The sequence below is a fragment of the Globicephala melas genome, chromosome 5 (genome assembly GCF_963455315.2).
Source record: "Globicephala melas chromosome 5, mGloMel1.2, whole genome shotgun sequence".
NCBI classification, from domain to species: Eukaryota; Metazoa; Chordata; class Mammalia; order Artiodactyla; family Delphinidae; genus Globicephala; species Globicephala melas.
The window spans coordinates 82,553,966-82,581,190 of record NC_083318.1 but is presented as its reverse complement, the minus strand read 5'-3'; the positions used below and the strand labels follow the sequence as shown (position 1 = coordinate 82,581,190).

General features: G+C 31.6%; 1 protein-coding gene across 1 annotated transcript in view; it reads left to right on the top strand.

Moving 5' to 3' along the window:
• TECRL (trans-2,3-enoyl-CoA reductase like) overlaps positions 1 to 26,184 on the top strand; it is a 92,136-nt gene extending 65,952 nt beyond the window's left edge. The window contains exons 7-12 of the mRNA XM_030880732.2: positions 24 to 96; positions 5,888 to 5,931; positions 16,355 to 16,412; positions 24,497 to 24,582; positions 25,133 to 25,178; positions 26,057 to 26,184. Coding sequence (XP_030736592.1) covers positions 24 to 96; positions 5,888 to 5,931; positions 16,355 to 16,412; positions 24,497 to 24,582; positions 25,133 to 25,178; positions 26,057 to 26,184 — 435 coding nt within the window. The remainder of the gene's footprint in view (positions 1 to 23; positions 97 to 5,887; positions 5,932 to 16,354; positions 16,413 to 24,496; positions 24,583 to 25,132; positions 25,179 to 26,056) is intronic.
• The last annotated feature ends 1,041 nt before the right edge of the window (positions 26,185 to 27,225 follow it).

Sequence of the window (27,225 nt, the reverse complement as noted above, 5' to 3'; positions counted from 1 at the left end):
CTTTTATTGTGTTTTATTTGTAGAGTTGTGCCTTTTATTGGGGATTCACTTCTTGGATTGCCTACTACATTAATCACCCACGGTATACACCACCATGTATGTAGAATTTATTCTTCTATACCCATACTAAATTGCCAACATCAAAACTCTGTTCTAAACTACATAGAGATAATGAACGACATGGCACATATAGAGGAATAAGAAAATAATGTCAATTTTAAATTGCTTTCATAATACTCCATTAAATTTTTATGTAGGCTTAAAAGACCAAATTTGACTGACATATTTTGATTTATTTTCTTTCCATAGAAACTCTAGCAAAAAATGTAAGTTGATTATAAACCTTGAAAATGACAGACAGTAAAATGAAAGAGTAAAGATGAAAAAGAAACATGCCATATAATCACATAATCATGTACAACCATCAGGATTTTTAAAATAAATAAATTATTATTTTAAATATAACTTCAAAAGAAAAAAATAGAGGCTTTTTTTTCCTGTGACATATTGTTCTCTATTTATAACTTTATTAAATGTCTTGTCCCTTGACTCAGATGAAGCAATTTAGTGAACTGCACACTGGAACCAAATCTAAATCCTCAGCTCCTTATCTTGGGGGAAACATACCTGTCCTGATCAAAGAATTACATTTCTTTTATCTTCTGTGGACCTTTCTCTTCTCAGCTTTTACTGTAGCTCACAAGGCACACACAGCAGAGCCCTATTGTTATGTGTTGACATTTCATATTTAACTGAGAGTTTTTTGTTTTTTGTTTTTTTGCGGTACGCGGGCCTCTCACTGTTGTGGCCTCTCCCATTGCAGAGCACAGGCTCCGGACACGCAGGTCCAGAGGCCATGGCCCAAGGGCCTAGCCGCTCCGCAACATGTGGGATCTTCCCGGACTGGGGCACGAACCCGTGTCCCCTGCATTGGCAGGCGGACGCTCAACCACTGCGCCACCAGGGAAGCCCCTGAGAGTTATTTTTTGTGGTCTATTTCTAGTTTATAAAGTTTGAAAATAAATGGATATAAATGATGTATTCAAGCTTTATTTTAGATTTTATAAAATAACATAAATCTTAAAGACATTAAAATAAATTAATATCTTTTCTTGAAGCACTGACACAGAGAATTACATTATTCAGGGTTTTTGCCAAAATCAGCAAATCTAGTTCAGCAATCACAGTAAATGATTGCAATGTTCAGAACTTTAACTCTTCTAAATACTAACAAATTAACTATGAATATTGAAGGAGAAAATTCCCTGATCTCACAAAACTCTAGCTGATTTTTAAAAATATTTTAACAGAAGATGTACCTTCTAAGTTTAGAACATGAACAGAAAAATTTTTTAAAAGATATTTTTTATCCATAGTATGTTTAAAAAGAGGAGCCTCTGAAAAATGCTACATTCATATATCTGATACAAAATAATAGAGGTTAACTGTGTCATATATGCAAAATATTTATGGAACACTTATTGTTTGTCAAGAACTGTAAAATTGCTATTTCTTTTGTAATTAGAAACAATATTATTATGTAGGTGTTAATATTCCCCATTATATATTAGGAAAATAAGGCTCTGAAAGTTTAATTTTACTGTGCTTAAGACTCTTAAATGAATATGATGTAAGTAGGACTCAAATAATGTGAAAATATATAGAGCATTACAATACCTATTCCAAGTGGAGGGTGAATATCATATACATGCACTGCATGCTTTGCATGGCTCTGATATGCATGGATTTCAGTTTTTATGGTTTATTTAAATAATACCAGCCCCTAAAACCATGCTTCAAATTCAGTTACCACATACCCTAATTGTAATTTCACAATTGCAGCTAGCTCTTTAGTCCACATATCACTCTATAAATAATGGATGCACATCATGGTCAGTGACATCTGATGGTGGTTGATAACTGCACATCTCTTATTCAGTTCACTCACAACCAGCAAATAACTGGAACAATTGTGGAGTCTGGGAAGTCCAAGATCAAGGTGCTGGCAGATTGGGTTCCCTGGTGGGGACTCTCTTCCTGACTTGCAGATTGTTCCCTTCTCACTGTGTGCTCACGTGGTGGAGAGAGAGAAAGCAAGCTCTCTGGCATCTCTTCTATTAAGGACACTAATTCCCATCAAAAGGGCCCTAACCTCATGACCTCATCTAAACTTAATTACTTCCCAAAGGTCCATCTCTAAACACCATTATATTGAAGATTGTCGTTTCAACATCTAAATGTTGAGAGGCACCATTCAGTCTATAGCAATAGTGGTGAGGGGCCTAGGATAATTAGCCCACATTGCAGGCAAATAATGGGATCTAAGTTGTCATGTGATTATGACATTTGTTAGGTTTTATTTTTTCCTTAGAATTTCACTTTTCTGCATAAATGCTACAAAAAGTTCGATCCTTGCATTCATTATCTCTGCCTAAGATTTTTAAAGATTGTTCTTCCCCTTTTATAACTCTTTGATTAGAATTTATAGAGTAAAATTTTTGATTATATATTAGATTGTAAAAATCCAATGCTGTTCCTTCAAAGTAGAACTAGTACAAACTACACTATCTTTATTTTTTAATTAATTTTATTGAAGTATAGTTGATTTACAATGTTGTGTTAGTTTCTGCTGTGCAGCAAAGTGAATCAGTTATACATATACCTGTATCCACACTTTTTTAGACTCTATTCCCTTATAGGTCATTAGAGTATTGAGTAGAATTCTCTGTGCTATACAGTATGTTCTTATTAGTTATGTATTTTATATATAGTAGTGTATATATGTCAATCCCAATTTTCCAATTTATCCCTCCCCACATTCCCCCTAGGTAACCATAAGTATGTTTTCTACATCTGTGACTCTATTTCTGTTTTGTAAATAGGCTTATATGTGGAATCCAAAAAAAAGAAAAAAACGGTACAAACTACATTATCTTTAGATGAGATGAACTAAACCTGAAAACATAGATAAGTATAAAAAATTTTTAAATAAAAATTTTAAAACTAGATACTTAAAAACCTATTCCTAAATAACTATTGAATTTAAAAGTAAAAATACATTACAGAAAAGACAATGACAAAGTGACAAAAGAGTAACCAGTACATATCAGAGCTTTTTTAGCCAAGTAGTTATAATCTTATTAAATAATCATATTTAAGGAAAATGAAACAAACATACTAATTAAACAAGTTAAAAATTCCTTTATATTAAAACACTGTACTCAAATTATATGCTGCATTAAGTTCAGGTACTTAAGAGTTGTAGAATAGTTGAGCCAATTTTTAAATTATTTCCCTTGAAAATTTTCTTTAAAACCTGAATGCTTACAATGTAATCTTCCTTCATTTCATCCTCACAATTAGAAGAAACAGTGGTTGTATTTTTTATGCGTGTTTAATTTCTTCATCATATTTTTCTGTGCTTTCACTTTGTATATGTTCTTTTGACTTACATACTCAAGTGTTTAATTCAGGATATTTTGTCCTTACTACAGATATGATAATTAATTTTCCGTTATTTTTATGTTGCCATAATTTACATTGTGCTTTGCCCCTTACATCAATTGGGGTTTTTTTTCACCTCTTTCTGTATTCTCTACACTAACAGTTTCACATTTTTTATAGCCCTATTCTCAACAGATCTGACTGCACAAAATAAATAGCATTTGCACATTTACACACACAAAGTACTTAAATGAAAAACAACATATTGGTATGTATTTCCAACGCATATACCATTAGGGAGGTCACTTTACATACTTGAACAATATTTAAAATAAATAAGAAAAATATATTATCATAATTGGACTGCCCAATGGCAGGAATATTCCATTAACCATAAACTGGAATGAATATGTTCAGGAAGTTTAATACAAAAATATTTAGTATCAAAAACAGTCAAGGAAAAATGACCTATATTTTTGCCTATCTAAATGTGAAATATTATACAAATTATAAAAACATTATATAAGGTTTTAATGGTATCTAACATTTTTTCTAGAAAGTTTATTTCAAATTATATTATCTGTAACTTTTTTTGGAAATAATAAAAATACTTTAAAATTACACTCTTTGGCCCAGTACCTTTATACCACATCATTATTTTTTCTCATGAAAAAATTGAAACAAGGCATATCTTCACAGTCTTGATGAAATGTTCTGAACCCTCTCATCCCTGTGTTAATATCTATTCATTTTTTTAGATAAAAGTTCAGTCATGTACTCAAAGTTCTCCCTGATCTCCCTGATTACAACAAATCTTTCTTTTTAGCTCTTATATTAAATATTGCATAGATCCTTCTCAGTAACACATTAAAGTTGCATGCTTTCATTTGTTAGCGTGTGATGAGTATTTGTTTCCTTGTCAGAAAATAATTTCTATTAAGATAAGGGCTGCATTTGTGTTTATTTATAATTAATTTATCCACAGTCACATAGCCTGCCATATAAATTACTAAAAACTAGTGTTGAATTAGTGAAGTTTAGTCTAGTAGTAGATACAAATTTTTAAAAATTATGCTCTATAGGGATGAATACCAACTAATTATTATGATTTAGCTAGAGAAAAATATTTAATTATATGGCAAAATGTGTATAACATAATATTAAGGGACTAAGTGATTATAAAATAATTCTATCAAATATGGTAAAAGTATATAACAAATATGTATATTTCCAAAGGGAAAAATCTGAATATTAACTGGTTTTCCATGGATGAATTTTATTTTCCCTTTACACTTTTATGTCTTTCAAAAATGTCTCCATTAATATATTTTATTTTATAATAATATATATGTACTTTATTAAAAAAAATTCCAATACATGTACATGTTTTACATATATCCATGCATAAATACTTATATAAAATTTAACTATATTACCCTCTTAAGTTTCTAGCCCATGGAAATAGAACTTAAATAAAAGATTTATATGGAAAGATGTTTGAAACAGTACTATTATTTATAAAATTAAAGTAATTCTAATTATGCAGCAATTGGATAATATTTAATGTTTTAAGACTAGCCACATTATACATTGTGATGTAGTTTCTATCATACCTTTGACCACGAATATTTAATAATATCGTAAAAGTCTTTAAATATATTCTTATGTAAAAAACCCGATTCAAAATGAGTATTTACATTAATTTTTATTTGTAGATGTGTTTATATAAATAAATGCAATTTACATAAAACTAGAAGAAATGCAACTGTTAATACAGATAATGAGCTTATTAGATAATTTTATTTTTCATTATTTTTGTATATTCCAAATTCTCCTCTATAAACAAGGTGAATTTAGAACTCTGTTTCAAATTCCATTTTGTTCATTACTCTTTATATGGTTTGGCAAGTTATATAAAGTATAATTTTTTACTGTAAGGTGAGAACAATAATATTTGCTTCATGTGTTTGTTTTTATGGTGAAAATATATAAAACACTTAAAATATTGCCTGTTGCAAAACATCAATGCAAAAATAAAAATTACTATTATTAGCATTTTTCTTTTTATTGTTGAACATTTAAAAAGAAGAGATATTATTGAGTGCAATTACACACTAGGTCATACTAATATGCTTTTAAAATGACAAACAAGGTATATTAAATCTGTTTTCAAATAGTTTAATAATAAAAATTATAAATAGACTCCATTTATATTCTAAATATCATTAGGTCACTAGAAGATAAGTATACATAGAAAGCAAAATATTGTCATCTCTTTAGATTGCAAAAGTATCATTGCAAAAGGTCAGATAGTACATATCACATATCACATAGTACTGTTTATTAGAGGGTAGTGATATCCAATAAACCTTTCCTGAATTATATCTATAGTTTGCCAATCCAAAAAATGAGTGTTTACATAACATCTTCTTCTGCTTTCTAGCATTTGGAAACAGGCAAGTCACAGTATCTGCTATCAATTTTCTGGTATGTATTATTTATATAATTTGCTATTCATGCTCTAGTTGTGACATTATTAAGCATTCAAATAGATTGCATTTAAGGATTTGTCATGTAGAAAATATGATTTATTTTTATATTATATGCATAATGGCATTAAATTAAATAAATCAAATAACTTCCCATAATCAAGTCATTAGCTCTCTAAATCTTTTCATCAAAATGTTCTACTCATCTATAAAGGATGAGTAGAATTATTTGAAATATAGTAAAATTTGGGGGAAAAATTAAACTCAGTAATTCTTCCAATTGTCTGCACATTTACCAACTTACAAACTGCTAAAAGCAGAAAGTTTTACAAGTCTACCTGATGATTATGCAGAAAACTCTGGCGTAATTATTAAGTAATTCTGAATGAAAACAAAGTCTACTTTTGTGAATGAAACAGGGCTCTATACTAATTGTCCTCAGTCCAGTTCTTTAGATCATTCTATTTAACTTCACATATGCATTGTCTGAATCTGATACAAATCAATCTGACTACAAAATATTCTTTATTATTTCTGAAATGCATTATTTTATTAGATATATATTTAGCTCCACATGCCATATAACTCCATGATTTCATTCTTTAGTCGTGTTTTCCCTCATTCTTGCCCTTGATAGATTAACTTTCATTATTCCTGTCCCTGATACATTAATAAACACCCATGACTCACGTACATGACAAGATCCTTTGTGAAGTTTGTATTGAACAACTTATACCCCACCATTTCATACAAGGAACAGATTATACACTACACTTTGTAAAAAGCTCTCATATGAACCTCTATGTGTATGTGTGTGTAAATACACATAGATATATATGTATATAGAATTAATAATTTAGTTAATAACATCCACTACTGTGTTGGCTCTGAGAGGGGCAGGTTATGCTTTTATCTTTTTAGCACCTAGTATTGTACAAGTGTACTCACCACTTGCTTGAATAAATTACAAATTATTTTATTTAGAATTTTAAAGCAAATAGTTTGTAAATATATCACTGCCTTTTACTTTTCCATGTGTGCATATTGTTTATAGTCAGCAATCTTGCAATTCATTTATTTTGATGCCTTCATTGTTAACCTATGTTGAACCAAGTCTAATGTTCTCTGTGTATTAACTACTCAGTAAATGTGAGCAAATGGAAGAATAAATTGATGAGTGAACAAAATAATAACCACACACTTGCTATTTATTCAGATATGTATTTAGATTAATATCTGATTGTTTTATTTTTCCTCCTTAAGATATCTCCTACTTTTTTTTGCAACTCATTTACTGTCATTTATTTCATTGTAAATATTTACACAGCTCCCATTTTATATAATATTTTTGATTTCTTCCCTTTTCTCAAATGTGATATGGTTATAAATCCATGGCTCTGGTGTGAAAGAAAAATTTTAACTTTTTAAAACACTATATGTCATAATAGTTATAATATTTTTCTTAAAAAGTGAAAAGATACATAATTGGAAATAATCAAAATTCTAATAGTTTGCTATGTACATTTTCCCCTAAAGATTTTTTAAAAATATGCCCTTTTTATTAATATACTAGTTCTTCCTTCTCATACATGCCTTTATTAGTCAGTGCTATTTTATACATTATCCACTGGAAAACATTTATTAAATAATAACAAGAAGAATTAGGCAAATAGGAAAACTTTATCACAGTTGCTGTCTTATAGGAGCCAAGGCACCAAACTACACAAATACCAAGTAATAGTAGCATAGACTATGTCCAATACAGACATACTAGGTAAATGTAAGAACTTTAATTCCACATTTCAAAGCAACATAAGTTCCACTGTGACTCTGTTAAAATTGTAAATTGTGATGACAAATTTAAAAGGCCTTCTAGCATAACCCTCCCAGACTTCAGACAAGACTACAAAGCTACAGTAATCAAAACAGCATGGTACTGGCACAAAAACAGACATATAGATCAATGGAACAGAACAGAGAACCCAGAAATAAGCTCCCACACCTACAGTCAATTAATCTTCGACAAAGGAGGCAAGAATGTATAATAGAGAAAAGAAAGTCTCTCTGGCAACTGGTGTTGAGAAAGCTAGACAGTGTCATGTAAATCATTGTAGTTAGAACACTCCCTCACACCACACACAAAAAATAAACTCAAAATGGCTTTAAGACTTAAATATAAAACATGACACCATAAGACTCCTAGAAGAGAACATAGGCAAAAGATTCTCTGACATAATTCGTAGCAAAGTTTTCTTAGGTCAGTCTCCAAAGGCAGTATAAATAAAAGCAAGAATGAACAAATAGGACCTAATCAAACTTATAGGTTTTTGCACAGTGAAGGAAACTATAAACAAATGAAAAGACAACCTATGTACTGGGAGAAAATATTTGCAAACAATGCAACAGACAAGGGCTTAATTTCCAAGATATACAAACAGCTCATACAACTCAATAACAACAACGACAACAAAATCAAAAAACAACCCAATCAAAAAATGGGCAGAAGACCTAAATAGACATTTCTCCAAAGAAGACATACGGATGGCCAAAAAACACATGAAAAGATGCTCAACATTGCTAATTATTAAAGAAACACAAATGAAAACTACAATTATGTATCACTTCACACCATTCAGAATGACAATCATTCAAAAGTCTACAAATAACAAATGTTGGAGAGGGTGTGGAGAAAAGGGAATCCTCCTACACTGTTGGTAGGAATGTAAATTAGTGCAGCCACTAGGGAAAACAGTATGGAGGTTCCTTAAAAAACTAAAAATAGAGGTACCATATGATCCAACAATGCCACTCCTGGGCATGTATCTGGAGAAAAATCTAATTCGAAAAGATACATGCACCCAATGTTCACAGTGGCACTATTTACAATAGCTAAGACATGGAAGCAACCTAAGTGTCTATTGACAGACGAATGGATAACAAAGATGTGGTATATAAAATGGAATATCACTCAGTCATTAAAAATAAAATAGTGCCATTTGCAGCAATATGGATGGACCTAGAGATTATCATACTAAGTGAAGTAAGTTAAACAGAGAAAGACAAATATCATATGATATCACTTTTATGTGGAATCTAAAATATGATACAAAACGGAAACAGACTCACAGACCTAGAAAACAAACTTATGGTTACAAAAGGGGAGAGTGGGGTGGGGGAAGGGATAAATTAGGAGCTTGGGATTGGCAGATGCAAGCTACTGTGTACAAAATAGATAAACTACAAGGCCCTAATGTATAGCATGGGGAAATATGTTCAATATCTTGTAATAAACTATAATGGAAAAGAATAAAAATAAGTAAATATAATTAAAAGGCCTGCTAATCCTGGAACTTCTTAATGTAGGCAAGACACATTGAACTTTTACTAATAAAATATGATAGTAAGATATACATTTTAGGAAATTGATTCTAATACAGAATATAACAACTAGTGAGTTTATTGAGCTTGTATATAATCACCTAAATTGAAGATTCCTACCATATTCTTATGAGCATAACACCCTATAGTTCAAGGTTAAATTTTTCATTCATAATAACTGGAAACATATGTGTGAGTTTCAGGTTTATCACAAATACATATGTGCAAACAGTTTAGAAAAAATAAGCAAACTGTTTTTAAGTCTAATCTATTTTAAATTATTTTATATTAAAATTACCAGTATATAGTAGAATCAATTATATAGAAGAAACAAAGGGGAAATTCGTGGGTCAATCTTGTATAATATAAAATTCAACCAGAAAATGTATCCTATTTGCAAGTGCTAATGTTTTTGCTAATAAAATGTTATGTTTGCAAAACTTCATGTTCTTCATTTACTGATCTATACACTCTTTCAACACAGAAGAAGAAAAGTATTATTCATTAAAGTTGGTTTACCTTCTGTAGTTATGTAGAGCCAGATTACCACTTGGTAAGAAGATAATATGTTAGAACTGTGCTGAATATGATTACAGTTAATTCTTAATTATTAATGGATGAATCATCCCTTTTGCAGACTAACCATTAACAATTATAACTTTTTCTTCTACTCCCTCCATTTTCTTTCTACTAATATTCTGAGTTCCCTAATACACTAAACAAAATATGTCAAGCAAAACAAGACACTTCACAATGTGTACATAATATATTCCAAAATTAGGTAATGATTCTTTGTGGAAAATCTGATTTTGCTGAGTTTTGACATGTTTAAACTATGTCATGTTTAAACATGTTTAAACTATGTTCTAAGAAGTATTTTATCACCCCTCTTTTTGTATAAATTCTTTTTGACTTGCAACACAATTTACTTCCCTTGAATATATTCTGGTATCACAAAATCTACAAGGAAAAAATCAAATATGGAAAATCAATTATATGCAACTCTGTAAGCACTTTAGAATATCTCTCTACAAAACTTTTAGATGTAATTTTGATTTTTCTGCTGCAAATATTGTTGAGACACACTATAATCCAGGCTCTTCATATTTCTATGATTCCCCTAATTATCCTCTGAACCCAACTTCACCCACAAAACACCAAAATTACCATTGCAAAACAATATATATTTTACATAAATAATAATCTTGTTTCCTTTATCCATTCTTTCTTTCAACTTTATTTTTGCTCTCCAGAAGCAACTGATTGTCAATTCTTTGTACATTGAGCATTACATCAGAAAAGAATTTTTTTTCTTGCTTTTCTTACTCTCTTCAATAATGTACAAAATGGGAGGAATAGATAATAATGCATAAGACATGGTTTGAAAAGTGGTGACATTAATTTTTCTCCGTGGTTTTACCTCTGTGTCCTCATTCTCACAATTAGTTATTCACTCATTTAGGTTGAGTTTGTTTTCTCATTATTAAAATGCAAATACTCTTAGAGAAATAATAAATTAGGCTCTTATCAAGAAGCCACACCTGCTCTTGTAGCATTTAGCTGAAAAGGACATTGTACATAGTACAATGATTTTTGATTAGGGGAGAGGATTCTGGGAATGATATATCATAGCTTTTAATAAGGGTGGAGGAGAGTGGGTTCCTGCTGTGGAAACCACAGAAAGGCTAGTGAAGTGCTTGTGAGTATTTAGTATTTGTGGATGAGATGAATGAGGGGAAAAAAAGATGTACCACAGTTAAATATTTTCAGCAATTTGCTCAGATTTGGTCATGACAATTTTTTTCTGATCCTCTGCCAACTCTTGAGAGATACGAATAAAATGATCTACATTTACTCCTTACTGCAGACTTAAAATCTAGGACTCTGTTTTCTCATCATTTTCACTTCTTCTCAAAGCCCCTGAAATATCTGACATAAATAATAACATAAATAGGAATCAACATTTATACCTAAATTTGAGCTCACTTCTTCTTAAATAACTTATTTAGAAAACTAGTTTTAAGAAATTAATGATATAAAATTAATACATATTATATTTTGCTATTTCATTATAATTTGTTATAATTATTGTTGTTTTTCAGCTAAAACTGACTTACTCCTAATAACAGTAGTGATTTAAAATAAAATCAGCAGTTACTATAACCATAAAAATTATCATCTTGATATATAATTATCAAAATATATAATTATAAATTATATATAAATATATAATATCAAAGCTAATGTAAAAGAATCCCCAAAATAATGACAAGTGTTTTAACAATAATTAACTACATAGTATATATTTATTTAAAAAAATAATATTTATTTAAAAAATTCTACTCTATTGTGCTATTCTTATACTATATTGTTATGCTATATGTGCACACTCTTTTGTTATACAATATTTCATGAAAGCTCTATGGATTAAAACAATTCAGATATCCCCAAAATTGTGGTAATGAGATGGATCAGAGAAATAAAATATTTTTAAACATTAAATCAATTCCAAAATCAGACTTCGGGTTACAATTTATGAGTGAAAATATCCTCTCCTATAGCAAAGTTTAGGCAATAAACTATTAGTCTCATGCAAAAAATAAATTACTAAAAGAACTAGTAAAATTTATCATTCATATCATACAATAATATAAATATGATGTCTGAAATTTTTAAAAAAATCTTTCAGTTTTTCATTTTCAAAAGTATATTGGTTAAAGCAAAGAAAATACGATGGAGCAAAGACAGTCATAAGTGGTGCTGAAATGACTAGACATTCACATGCCAAAAAAAAAAATCTAGGCCTAGAACTTATACTCAACACAAAAATTGACTCAAAATGAATCACAGACCTAAATGTGAAACACAAAACTATAACATCCTTAGAAGATAACATAGGAGAAAACCTAGATGACTTTAGGTATAGCAATGACTTTTTAGATACAACACCAAAACACAATCCATGAAAGCAATAAGTGGTAAGCTAATTTATTAAAATGTAACACTGCTATGCAAAGACAATGTCAAGAGAATGAGAAGACAAGCATAGACTGCGAAAATAATTTGCAAATGACACATCTGATGAAATACTGTTATCCAAAATATAAAAAAAAAACTCTTAAAACTCAACAGTAAGACAAACAACTTGATTAAAAGATTGACCAAGACCTTAACCAATATTTCACAAAAGAAGATATACAGATGGCAAATAAGCATATGAAAAGATGCTCCACATCATCTGTCATCAGGGAAATGCAAATTAAGACAACATGATACCACTATACACCTATAGAATAGCCAAAATCCAAAACACTGATAACACCAAATGCTGGTGAGGATGTGGAACAATGAGAACTATCATTCACCGCTGATGAAAATGGCACTGCCATTTTAAAAAGACTGACATTTCTTACAAAACTAAACTTACTCTTACCATGTGATCCAGCAATCATGCTCCTTAGTATTACCCAGAGGAGTTGAAAACATATGTCTATACAAAGCCTTGCACAGGGATGTTTACAGCAGCTTTATTCATAATTGGAAAAATTTGGAAGCAGTAAAGATATCCTTCAGTAGGTGAATGGATAAATTGTGGTATATCCAGACAATGGGATAGTATTCAGTGTTTAAAAAAAAAAAAGAGCTATCAATCCATGAAAAAAATATGGAGGAACCTTAAATGTATATTTAAACCAATCTAAAAAGCTTATATACTGTATGATTCCAACTCTATGATATTCTGGAATAGCCAAAGCTCTGGTGACAGTAAAAAAAAAAAAGTCAGTGGTTTCCAGAAGTTGGGGGAGAAGGATGAACAGGAGGAGTACAGAGGATTTTTAGGGCAGTGACAATACTCTGTATGATACCATAATGATAGATAAATGTCACACATTTGTCCAAACATAGAATGTATAACACCAAGCAAACTGTAATGTAAACTGTGCACATCGGTTGATAATGATGTGTCAATGTAGGTTCATCAAATGTAACAAATGTACCAGTCTGATGGTGGGTGTTGATAATGAAGGAGGTTATGCATGTATTGGCAGGGAGTCTGTAAATCTCTGTAACTTCTCCTCAATTTTGCTGTGTACTTCACACTGCTCTAAAAAAATTGTCTTAATGAAAAAAAATCATAGGTTGGTATTCATACACTTTCTGTTAAACCAATAATTAATATATTGAATATATTTCTTCTGAAACACATGTATATTATCCTTTTTAAAAAATGGAATAAACAAATGGAATCACATATAAGTGGGTTTCATAATTAAAGAGTAGAGATTAGGAATTAGAATAAAGTTCTATAATTTTATGATCATAGTAATATAAATTATCATAAGTTATGACTTAATGAATGCTGAGACAGTATATTGGCTTATAGTATCAAACAGTATTTCAGTGTATGTGATATACCTTATCCCTTAAAGTAGAAACTAACTCTCCAAAAAGAAAAAAAAAGAGAAACTAACTTCCCAAGATCAGAGGAGTTGATGTATTTTACAGGTGAAACTTTTTGTAATTATATATTTAGCCTAGATTTTCCTTATTTTTGAAATGTTTATTAAGGTAAAATAAATATAACAAAATTATAATTATTGTTATTATCATTATTATAGAGAAAAAATAGCCGAAACTCAAGCTTAAGAGTGTTAGAAATATTTTAGCAGATTCTGTTTCATATAAATTAGTAAAATGATTATCACATTGCTTAAATGATAAAGTTATAAGATATTAGAACTGCCAATAATTAATAAAAATGCATATAAAAATGTAGGGATAACATATGCAGAAAAAAGATAGATTATGGTCATCGTCTAAAAATATTATGAGATCACAGAATAAAGGTTACTTGTTTTTGCTGTGGAAACTAAAAGTATTTTAGTTTGATAATATGACAGCCTGACTACTTGATTGATGGCTACAAATTCTATATTAGGGCATTTGTCTGCTGTTGTTTGTTTTTCTAAGACACATCACTTTCACTATTTAAAGCAGAGAATGCTTAACATGATGAAACTTGTTAGGAAGAGCAAGATATACATCTCCCTTCAAGCTGGTCTCCCTGGAACTTTTGTTTTGGTCATTGGCCACTGGCATCTTTGCTACAATGCCAACATGCTATGACTGAGTCACAATACAACCATCTCCCCTTATCTGTGGGGGATACATTCCAAGGCTCTCACTGAATGTCTGAAACCTCATATAGTACTGAACCCTATATATATCATGTATTTTTTCTAAACATACATAACTATGGCTAAGTTTAATTTATAAATTAAGCACAGCAAGAGAATGTCAGAACAGATTAGAATGGCCTGAGATTTCATCATGCTGCTCAGGATGGAGGGCAATTTAAAACATACAAATTAATATCTGTAATTTTCCATTTAATATTTTTGGACCTCAATTGACTGTGGGTAACTGAAACCACAGAAAGTGAAACTGCAGATAAGGGGGAGGGGCTACTGTGCCTAGTATTAAACAATAAGAATCTTACTGCTGAAATTTTATATATTCTGATACAATCATGTCTTTCAACCTGAAAACAGTAGAACTTAATCAGGAATATTTTCAGAAAAATCTGTGGAGTACAATGTGATGCATGATATGTCACTTCTAATATATTAACCAAAGTGCTTTGTGGTTTATTAAAATTTAACATTCCCCACATTGTACATTGTTAAATGTTTAGGCGTACTGATTAAAAATAAAATTGTAATCTCAACGAACTGAGAGTACAAAGGGTGCTGAAAGAAGTAAAAATGCTTTCATTACATTCTGAATCAAAACATTTTTTAAATGATGATTTTTTCCATGTAAAAACTGTGATTTTTTTCAATTCTGTTAGCTGGAAATTTCATATTTCTTATTTATTCACCTAATGATAACTCTGAAGAAGAGAGTGGACTATTGAATCATTTTTCAAATGAATGCTACTGTGAATCAACAAGTAGTCAATAAAGTTTTTATAAAATCAAGCACAAATGAATATTTTAAAATTTACTTTAAGCCACCCATATGCATCCAGGTACAAGTCTATTTGAATTTTTATCATTTACCATTCTAATGTTCTTTCTCACTTAAAACATTTTACCTAGTGGCTTCTTTTACTTTTAATTGTGGTAAAAATAAAAATATCATAACATTTACTATCTTAACCATTTTTAGTGTACAGTTCAGTAGTGTCATGTATATTCATACTGTTGTGTGATAGCAATTTTAAAATCTAGCCCATCTTGTTCTTCACAACTAAAGAAATTTTGGTAATATCTGTGGGTTGCTTATATTTTGGATAGCATAACCTGCTATTAATAACGTAGTATTTATATATTGAATACATACTTTGCATTGAATCAGGTAAGGTGTATATGACAGACAAAGGAAACAGTCCTATCTTCAGAGGCTACATGTTGCAAATTCAAACAGTATTAGCCCAGGAGATATTGTTAACCCTGAAGCTTCTTAGAGGGTCATAGTTGTCTACTAAACAGGGACAACTAGTGGAGTGTACATGATTAAGGGGTCAGGTGACAGACAAGCAACAAGTGACTTTGTGGGGCAGTACTGCTTACAATACATTTTCTAAACTGAGCTGAAACCAACCAGGAACCATACTACTACCCTTGCAGTGGAAGGGTTGCTACTGTGTTAGTAAACCTGGAATATATAAACCTATGCCAAATATATCTTTCAGTGATACGGCTTGTGTCTTCATGCTGTGAAAATTTACCTATTGTATCAAATACAAAGCAGATAATCAACAGGACCAGATTAACGAGGCAATTTGAACATAACTATCAAAAGGGATCAAGAATACCTTCAAAATCTCTACCTCAATGTAACTCATTCCTTTCATTCTACATATGTCCACAGCAGCTTCTTTCATTGTTAAAATACAAAATTTCTTCTTCTTACAGTTAGAGTAATAGTATATTTTTGGATCTTTAGAATCAATATGTTACATGGATATTTGTATATCTAAAAATGTATTTTTTAAAAAGACAAGTATATCACACTGAAAAGGTTGAAATGTTTTGCAGATTTGTGAAGCTGGAAATCATTTCATCAATGTAGTGTTGGCTCATCCCAATCACACAGGTTAGTCACTTTTTTTAATCTCCTCTAGAGTGAATTATGCTAATTGTTATTTTTTAAAGCAATAGTTGGAAACATTTAAGATTAGTATTCCCCAATTATTGCTCTTTTATGCCTAAGTTTTCAAAATATTTGAACTATATTATATTCCCTAATTATGGTTTCTCTAAAGTGAAGTGTGCATGTACAAACACAAACACACACACACACACACACACAATCTCTCTGTCTCTCTCATTTAAATATATGAAGAAACAAACATGATTAAGAAGTATGAAATCCTTTGATGAATATCCACATTTCTTAGGTTAACTTTCAATTCTTAATCTAATTTGCACAGTATGTTACAATCCCACTGTATTTCAAATGACTTCTTAAACTTTTTCTAATAAAAGTGAATTTTCTCTGAGAAATTCAACGGCAGTGAAATAGCAATGTTTGGGAGAACATTTTGAATTTACTGGTTTGCCAAAAGATTTGAAAAAATTTACACTGTCTATATAATTTAAAGGTATTTTTGGTAAATCAATACTCTCATTCAGGTTAAATTATAGGTAGGGATTCGCAATGGCTTACTGTACATTGTACATAATTTAACTGTAATTTCCAATAGCAGTGGTCAACATTTGGATTTCATGTTTTTATCAATCTAGTTGCAAATATAAAGTTGTGTCTGTCTCTTCAAGTTTGTTTTAACTTGAATCTACCTGAATTTCTTAACATTTTCTTGTCTTGAACAGTTCTTGCAGGCTGGGGAAATATATGAAACACTTTCCAGAATATTTTTTTCTATAACACATAAAATTACAAAAGAAATTTATTATATTAGAATATTTGTGAACACATAAAAGCTGTAATATTATATATAACATAAATGTTTTGATTCCTACATTACATAACACTTTGATCAGTACCATATTGATAACCATAAATTATATATATGGAAATCTAAAACAACTGTAATATTATTTGAAAATATCTCTGCCTGAAAAAAATTAACAGAATAATGCAAATAGTATTGTGTTTTGTTGTCTGCATTTGTATTGAAGTAAATCTTGCATTTTATTTAGAGGTTAAATGCCATTTTTATCTAATCCAAATTCATAGATCTACTGATTTCTCTTTGGAAGTATGTGAAGCCCAGATGAAAAACTTCTGATAGTCTGACTTTTTTAAGTATAGAAGCAGAACACAACACAATTTTACAAAAATGCTAACATTGCCAAAGTTATGAATATCACAACTTTTAGTCTTGACCCTGACTCTCTAACTGTGACTTTGCTCAAGTTTCTTCATCTATCTGGTATATGCAGCCATTACTTGAAAATGAAAATTTTAAATCATCACGTTTTCAAAGTCAAACTTTGGAAATGTTTATGTGAGACTTTTCTATGTGTGTGTGTATGCTTTTACTCCACCCTTTACCTTGCTTTGTATGTTGCTCTTGCCAAGTCAGAAGCCAATCTAATCTTCCCTCCTTGATTAATTGGCTTGGTCTTTTGCCTCTAGACTCAAGATACTTTTTGTTTATTACTGAAGTCTATTAATTTTGTACAGAGTTTTGCAGGATGTGTCTTAGATTTGATAATTCCAGATCAATTTTCCCAGAGACATGATGTAATCTTCTAGTAGGTTGACTCATGTCTTTGTTTTAATTCTAGAAAGTTTTCTTGTATTATAGTTGAAAATTTGGTTTGTTACATTGTGGACTGTGTGGAGAGGGTGGGGTTACATTACACGCATGTTACATCTGCCTCTATTTTATATATCTATCACTTTCTGTTTTTAACTTTTTAGATTTTTTTTCACTGTTTTTGTTCATCTACTTAATATCCCCTATTCTACTGAACATTCTACCCTTAGGCAAACTGAAAATATGTACCATATTAGTAATGTGATTTTTTCCTACAATTTAATTCTTGAGAAGAATCAACTATTTTTTTGTTCCTGTTTTGTCCATACCTATTTTGAGTTCTGGGATTTCTTAACAGTTATATTCTTTGTTATCTGCAAATGCTTCTATGCATTAAATTTTTTCTCTGTTTTAATTTTTGGGGGACTTATTTTTATCAGTTGGAAAAAGTTCTGGCTTTTGTTTTTATTCATATAAAAGCCTTATGTGAATACTGATCAACTTATATTCATTTTAAGAGTGTAGATTGTCCCTGAAGAGAAATAACAAGTGTTTTTACAGATGGGGTGATTGAAGTGAAGTCTATAAAGAATAAAGTGTGCTCTGGAGGGGATGGGGTGTTTCATTGTGTCTTTTGATCCTCTATACACTCCTTTGTTTTCTAAATTCCTTAATTCCCAGAAATACTACCTTCTTTCCCTTCCCCTCTAAGCCTTCAAAGTATTTTCTCCTTTCTTAGAAGCAGTGCCTTCTAATATGAAAACCTCCGGACTCACTACTCTCAAATCATTTCATTTCAGTTCTCTGTATCCAGTGTCCTGATAACCTCAGGTCTCAGACGTTTTCTCAGAGTAAACCCTCTTCTTCTGATCATGAATTCTTGATATCTGCATACACAGTGCACTCTTTTTCCCTACATAAAATCCTTATCCAACTCTCAGTTCCTGTGTCACCTCTAAATGAGTCTCTGTTGCTCTTGGATTTTTATTTCCCCACTTACATATTAATTCAAGTTTGTAGTAATATCTGTACCTTAGATATGCTTTAGGCATGAATTATGGATTGGGGGACCATTTTATATTGACTGTTTAAGCAAGATGTCACAAAATGTGTTCCCCAGAAAACACAATTTGATATAGAACACATTTTTAAAATGCTTATTACAAAGTACTGAAAAAAAGGGAAGAATTGTGCCTAGTAGGAAACTGAGTTGTGATGTCTGAAGGATGGCCTCAGTCATTTCTCTAGGGTTATCTGAAACTAGGAGAACACTTCTGAGTTACCCTAAGTTGGAATGACTAGAGAAAAGGTAGGTTGGATTTGGGGCTCCCTGGAAATGGGGAAATTATCTAGGATAAGGCAGTTCTCTTTTGTCAAGGCCATCCTTTCAGAGGGTGTAATAGGTGAAAGCTTTCTGCTACCAGAAGAAATTTGAAAGAGACATATTTGTGGGAAATTACACAGCCTTCACTGCTGCACATGGCCTTGGTCTAACAACTGATTTGTACCATCTTCCTCCTCCACAAACTTCTAGATTCCCTTCACCCTCAACTGACACATTTAACAACTCAGGGATTATCTGTGGTATGACATGGACCCTCACTTGAGGGTCCTTATCAGGACATGGACATGGCCCCTGTCCATGGGTCAAGGGAATACCAGAGATGTCCAAATACTAGAGGCAAAATATACTCTTCTTACCCCACTGTATAACAGCAGGTTTACCTCCTTTTCATGATAGGATCAATTACTCTGCCAAGAGTAGTGATTCATTCCCCACAACACTGGGGTCTTCAGGTTTTAAGATCCTTGTTTCCAAGTGGAGAATTTTCTGTCATGGGACATGGGTTGATTCCTATTCAATTATAAACCTTATCTTATAGATTTAAAGGTGTACTTTGACCCTAAATCAGCATTTCAACTGTGCCTTCAACAGATTAGCAAATTAATCCATCAGGTTGGCAACTTTTTTTTTTTTTTTGGCGGTACGCGGGCCTCTCGCTGTTGTGGCCTCTCCCGTTGCGGAGCACAGGCTCCGGACGCGCAGGCTCAGCGGCCATGGCTCACGGGCCCAGCCACTCCGTGGCATGTGGGATCTTCCCGGACCGGGGCACGAACCCGTGTCCCCTGCATCGGCAGGCAGACTCCCAACCACTGCGCCACCAGGGAAGAGGTTGGCAACTTTTTGATGATGCTGTATTTGATATGAGAAATTGTTCCTTTGGTTATGGGCCCACTTCTGTACTTCCTTTTTGAAAAATGGATTTCTTAAAGTAACAGTGTATTGTGGATGGACCTAGAGTCTGTCATACAGAGTGAAGTAAGTCAGAAAGAGAAAAACAAATACCATATGCTAACACATATATATGGAATCTTAAAAAAAAATGGTTATGAAGAACCTAGGGACAGGACAGGAATAAAAACTCAGACATAATGAATGGGCTTGAGGACACAGGGAGGGGGAAGTGTAAGCTGGGACGAAGTGAGAAAGTGGCATGGACATATATATACTACCAAATGTAAAATAGATAGCTAGTGGGAAGCAGCGCATAGCACAGGGAGATCAGCTTGGTGCTTTGTGACCACCTAGAGGGGTGGGATAGGGAGGGTGGGAGGGAGATGCAAGAAGGAGGGAATATGGGGATATATGTATATGTATAGCTGATTCACTTTGTTATAAAGCAGAAACTAACACACCATTGTAAAGCAATTATACTCCAATAAAGATGTTAAAACAAACAAACAAACAAATAGTGTATTGTGGAAGAGATGTGTTAATTGATCAAATACTTTGTAAATCCTCAGATAATAGGACTGACTCAGGACCTAAAGGAAGGAAAGGGAAATCCATTCACAGAGTATGTGTCATTTCCTGCAAATATGAATTGCTGCCTCTTTAAAAATAGAAGGTGTTCAACAAATCACCTTGCCATCAGGTTACTAGATCATATCTGTGCAGAATGGTGCCTTGTTACAGTCTAACTGGTGTTCTTTATTGGTGACAGTTTAGACACTTGGTAGCGGCAGTAGTTATATCTGCCCTGGTAAGTGGGAGCTCATGCTATTGAGGCCAAGTATAGCTTCCATCCCTGCCACCATACTCCATTCATGCACCCATACTAGCAATAAGTAATCCATTACAGAAACAGGCTGACAGTGACTGGCTAAGTCAAATTTTCTACCTGTTTGTCTCTTCCATCATTGATGCTCCCTTTGGGGCATTAACATGTGGTACACATATCTTCATATTTCATGACCACTCATATTCATGGGCAGTCTTGCAATCCTTACTAGTTTGTCCATTTGACACTGCCTGTTATTTTATGTATAATGTAGATTGGATATATTTTGTTCAACTACAGAGACTCTGCCCACTGGGAGAATTTACCCCTCACTACTGTCTTTTAGGGTGTGACCCCTAAATGTGACTCTATTGTAGCCGCTGTGCATTTTGGCTTCCTCCCACATGCCAGCCAACTCATCCCTGAACTAAGCTCAAGGTCTTCCTCCTTTTCAGCTGGCCTGAAGGGATACCTAAGGTTTTCATGCATGTGAGTTAGGAGACATTTTGGCTCAACAGTGGTGTGTGACATGTCTGGATGCCTGGTAATGCAGCTTGTTTGTATCCTATTGCCTATTTTCAGTTTCATTCTGAATATATCACTTCTATCTTAAAATGAATTATTACTAGTCTTACCTAACCTTATGACTTGGTACATCTAACAGAACTCAGCTTATAGTGCTCAGTTAGGACCACATGGTCACTTGGTGTCCCTAGAGTAGAGTCTTAATTATACCAGGATTCAATAGCATTCCAGGACTATCTTGTCAAAGAGATATAATTCTGTGCTACAAAGCCATGGCCGGCTCTAGAATACCAAGGTTCAGGATTGTGATTATTCCATTGGGGCTAACCATAAGTTCCACATATTAAGTTTTTCCACCACTGATAAATTTAATATGTAGAGTCTACCTGATTATAAGTCCAAGTGCAGGAGTGCTTGCAGTAAAACTTGAACCTGCTGCAATTTTCTGCCTTGTGCCCTACTAAACTTTCACAGCTTTTTGTACTCCATGGTGTGCAGTTCAGAGGAGGTTTCCCTGGTGTATAATATACCTGCCAAACTAGAAGAGGCCTACAAGGCATTTTGCTTCCTTCTTAATGATATGGGTTTCAATTTGCCACACATTTTCTCTGTTTTGGAAAGGTTGCCCCACAATCATTTGGCCCCTAAATCTTTGTAGTGTTTATTAGCAACCCCCCTTCTGTGGACCACACATGTCTTAGTAAGGCCACCAGCATACTAAACACTTCTTACTCATTCAGTATGAATAGCATAATGTTATTGATCTAGTGATTTTCAGTGAGATGCCCAACCAACCTGGGTCTTCTTGAGCTATTTTTTAGCAAAGGGTGTGAGTATTAAACAGTTAAAGAAAAAACAAAACAAAACAAAACAAAAAACAACTGAAACTCTATGCTATTTCCCATTTTAAAGAAAAGTAAACAATTCTGGCCTTCCTTTCTACTAGAGATGGAAAATACATTTGTCAATTCAGTGGCTATATCCATAGACCCAAGTTTGGGTTAATCTGCTTTAGTAAAGATATCATATCTGGTAATAAATTGCAATGGTGGATAATGTGTGATCAAGTTTGCAGTACTCCACTGTCACCCTCCTAAATACATCTGGCTTCTGCAGGACCTAAAGAAGTGAATTAAATGGAGATATAATGGAGAATATCATACAAACATACTTTAGATCTTAAATGTAGCATTAATCTCTCATTGGGATGCAGACTGTTTATATTTACAAAAGAATGAGTGCAATTTCAGAGGCTTCCACTTGGATTTCCCCACTAGCTCTTGCCCCAAAGGCCAGTAAATCAATGCACAATGGGATTATGCAAACTACAAAGTATGTATATTCCAATTATTCATTCAGTGTCTGGGGAAATAACCCCTATGAAGCAGTGGACTAACTGTGTTTAGCAGTCCTTAAAATGTAGGGATAGTCTACTCTCACTAGTATACAGTTCCCCAGACAGATGACCGTAGATAGTTTAGTGAAGTTATTTTAATGAATGATTGTGAGAATCCTTATATGTATACAGTTGTTTCCATGTTGCAGTCTTTCTCCCTGGGGTCCCAGACTGTTCTTCCATCAATGAGTTTAACTAGTTTAAGTCCAAAAACTGGGAAAGAAAACTAGGTTTTTCTGTGTCACAAGACACATTGGTTATTTAATCTGCAAACCACATCTGGAAGAAATGTGTGTTTGTGGATCCTGATCATTCCACTACCTCCAGGAATTGAACAGTCATAAACTGGCTTTAACCCAAATTACCTTGTGTGCACATTCTGCACCTGAAAGTCACTTACTATAACATGGGTAGGTTCCTCAATTATCTTTCTTTTGATGAATATATGGAGGCTACACAAAGATGTTTACATAAATGTTACCAAGAGAATCTGTACTATTAAATGGCGTACATATTTATCCTTATCTTGAAATGAGCAATGCATGAAATCTGCACATTGCCTAATATATTTTTCACTGTGATAGTTCAACAATAGTTACAATTTTGAAAACAACATACTGACATTTCATTATGACTTTAGAATTACAACTAAAAGAGATTAGTTGATGTGTTATCTGATTAAATCTTGCTATGGAGAATAAACAGTAATTTTATAATTCATATTTACTTTTACAAAATGTCATAGCTCAAAGTTTAACTTGAAATCATTATAAATTTGTTATCCAAAATATTTCTCAAAAAAAATTTGAAAGGCAAAAAGTAGCTAACAAAAATCAAGTGACAATATGCTAAGTATAATGAGAGTTGTAAATAACAATCCTGATTACTGAGCAGAAATAATTTATATGGTATTTCTGAATATTAACTATACTGATATTCACTGTAATCCTCCTATGAGCGATTTTCATACTTTTCTGATATAAATGACGTAATTATGAACTTCTCTTTGGATTTGCAGTAATTTAATAGAAAGAGGTTTGAGGTATTTAATATTCTCAACCAAAAATATATTCTTTGACACTAAAAGGAGAATAGGAAGAGGCATGCAATTGTGAAAACACATTTATGAATCTCAGTATGCAATACTGCTGCTCTACTTTGATAAAGTAATATCTATATATTGTTTGATTTTAAAACTTAAACAATTGATTATTATGGTGGTATTCTGTAATTTTACAGCAACATAGCTGTAGACATGGTCAGAAAATGATAGGGATTCTATTTCAGTCAAAAGGTTATAACATTTGAAACTGGGTCTCTTCTGAGTAATTTGTGAAATAGGTTTCTGTAAATATATGATGACATTTCATGTGGTATATAGTTGTTCTAGGGAATTTAGAATTATACAATAAATATGTGATCAAATTTGCAATATGTAACATCATTGACATTTTACTCTACTTTTTAAAAGGAAATAATGCCTGTTTTCCAAGTCCAAATTATAACCCCTTTACGTGGATGTTTTTCCTGGTTTCATGTCCTAACTACACCTATGAGGTATGCTCGCTATGTATGCAAGTAACTGAACTTTATCTGATAATATACTAAATACATGTGTTTATGTACTTACATGTATTATAGATTAATATATATATATGATAATATGTGTATATGTTTTATCTGTAGATATAGGTATAGCCAAAGATATAGATGATTATATAGATTTCAATTTAAGTTATAGGCATAGGAAACTGGAATAGTTCAACCACAATTTTCCCTGCAGAATATAGAATATATGTGCATATATTTATCTAGATTTAAAGAAAATTTTATAATGATCATATAAAATGTCTTGAGAAGCTTCAGGATTTTATTTTTTATCAAAAATTTTGGAATAATGTCTCATTTTCTTATGAATATGATACTGTTTTATGGGATTGTTTAATAACTTTATTATATTTAACAACAAAATTATTGTCTTTAGGAAATTTATTTCTACTTAGAATTTTCCTACTGTTTAGTTTTTAAATTACCTATTTAATTTCACAAGTGAACAAATTTCTAGACTGACTATCAATATTTGTTAATTTATGTTTTAATCTAACAGATTGGATCATGGATTAGTTTCACAGTCATGACGCAAACATTGCCAGGTGAGATCTGTGTTTACTGACATTTAATTGAAGTAGATACACTTTTAGGAGAAGTGATTTCTGAGAACAGATTGTATGGTACTAAAATTAGGCATGTTTGTAAAGGGATTTTTTGCCTTTATTTTTAGTTTGGATTTTTTTAGCAGTATTAAAATATATTGGAACATTATTTACTATGCATCTCTATATAATTGTGGCTTAATCCAAGCTAGAAAATGTAGTCCAAATATATTTATTAAGCAACAAGCTTTTGTTAAAAAGGAGTGGTAATAATAATACACTTCATTTTAAACCCTCTCTTGTGCATGTGCACAGACTTGCATGTACTGTGTCTTCAAGTGTTCATATGCATCTGTGAAGGGAAAGCTGGGAGCATGAATGTGTAATCTTGAATGCTGGTCATTTTAACACACAAGGAAGTTAAATTGTAATGAACTCCATGTATTAAAGGGATATGTGTCATATCCTTTTCATCAATTCTTTGTTCCACTGTACAAAAATGTGGATTAAAATTAATGCTGCTTGTCGTATGTGTGTATGTGTGTGTAGAAGTATTTTATACACATATGAAAAACTATTATTGAAAAATTCAAGGATATTTTTAAATTCCTTATTTGGGAGTATTTTGTGGCAGTGGGATGTAAAAAACATAGATTTATTTTGATCTCTATATACTTTTTATGTTTATTCAGCTATGCAATAAATATTGATTGAATGTATATGATGCTAGGCAATATACATGAGTAAAGAAAATTGATAGAGAACTATGCAACACGAGAAATATTTTAAGAAGTATATATGATTTTTTTTCTAATATAGCTTGCTACATCCATAATAAAAATAGGAAATAAAGAACAATTATTTCTTTTTTCTTCTAGTTGGGATTTTTACACTTCTGATGAGTATCCAGATGTCTTTGTGGGCACAAAAGAAACATAAGATGTATCTGAAGAAATTCAGTTCTTATATGCATAGGAAATCAGCAATGATTCCATTTATACTGTAAGAAAAAATAAGTGATCTTATCTCATATACAGAAAGCAGTATATAAACTCACTAAATCAAACTTGATAAAGGATAGTTGCCTATTATGCTCCAGAAACTCACAAACAACAGTATTTTTGCTTGAGTAAAAATACAAAATGGTAGACTAGCTGAATTTAGAGTAATAAACTTGAGGTAAATGAAAAGTAGAAATTATCGATATAACTAATGGTAAATAGCATCCAGTATGTTTGCAAGAGACTGACCCTTGAATGAAATGTTCTTACTGCATTAAATATTTCATAACTATTTGCTTAAGACCATTTAGAATATCTGAATTTTAAAAAGTAAATATTTTAAAAAGTTGTAACATTTAAATCACTTGAATCTTACATATTATTTTGATAGTAATTTAATTTTTTTCTTTATTGTTCAATATGTTATTGAGAAATATCAAATGTCTTATGTCAGTAGTTCAATTTCCTATATTAAAAGTTAAATATTTTTAATTAGCCATGAATCTTATTCATAACATATACATTGTATATCATTCTGAAATTATAACAATCAAAATATTTTCTAGACATTACTTATTAAATCATTTGAATATACTATATTGAAATATATATTTATACATACATCATATTTATATATGCATATATATAGAAATATATATATATATTTCAAATGGATTATATGTGATGATGAAGAGAGAGTGCATTGGAACTTTGAGATTTAGAGTGGAAAGATTTTTTGCTTTATTTTCATATTTTTAAATTCTTATGTCTTCTCAAAGTCAGTGTGGTATGTGTATGAGTGTGTATGTAAATATGCATATATATTTTGACAAGGAGAGGGATGATATTACAAAAATTAAATACATATTAGGTAAATATTTTTTAAAATCTTAGTTTATTCATATTTAAATTGGGATTATTTACATTGGTTAATTTCTAGAGCCTTTCCAATTATTAGATATAAATGTATCTAGATAAACAGATGGATAGATAGATGATAGATGGATATACATATATCAATATATCCTCATTAAAGCGTTTAGATA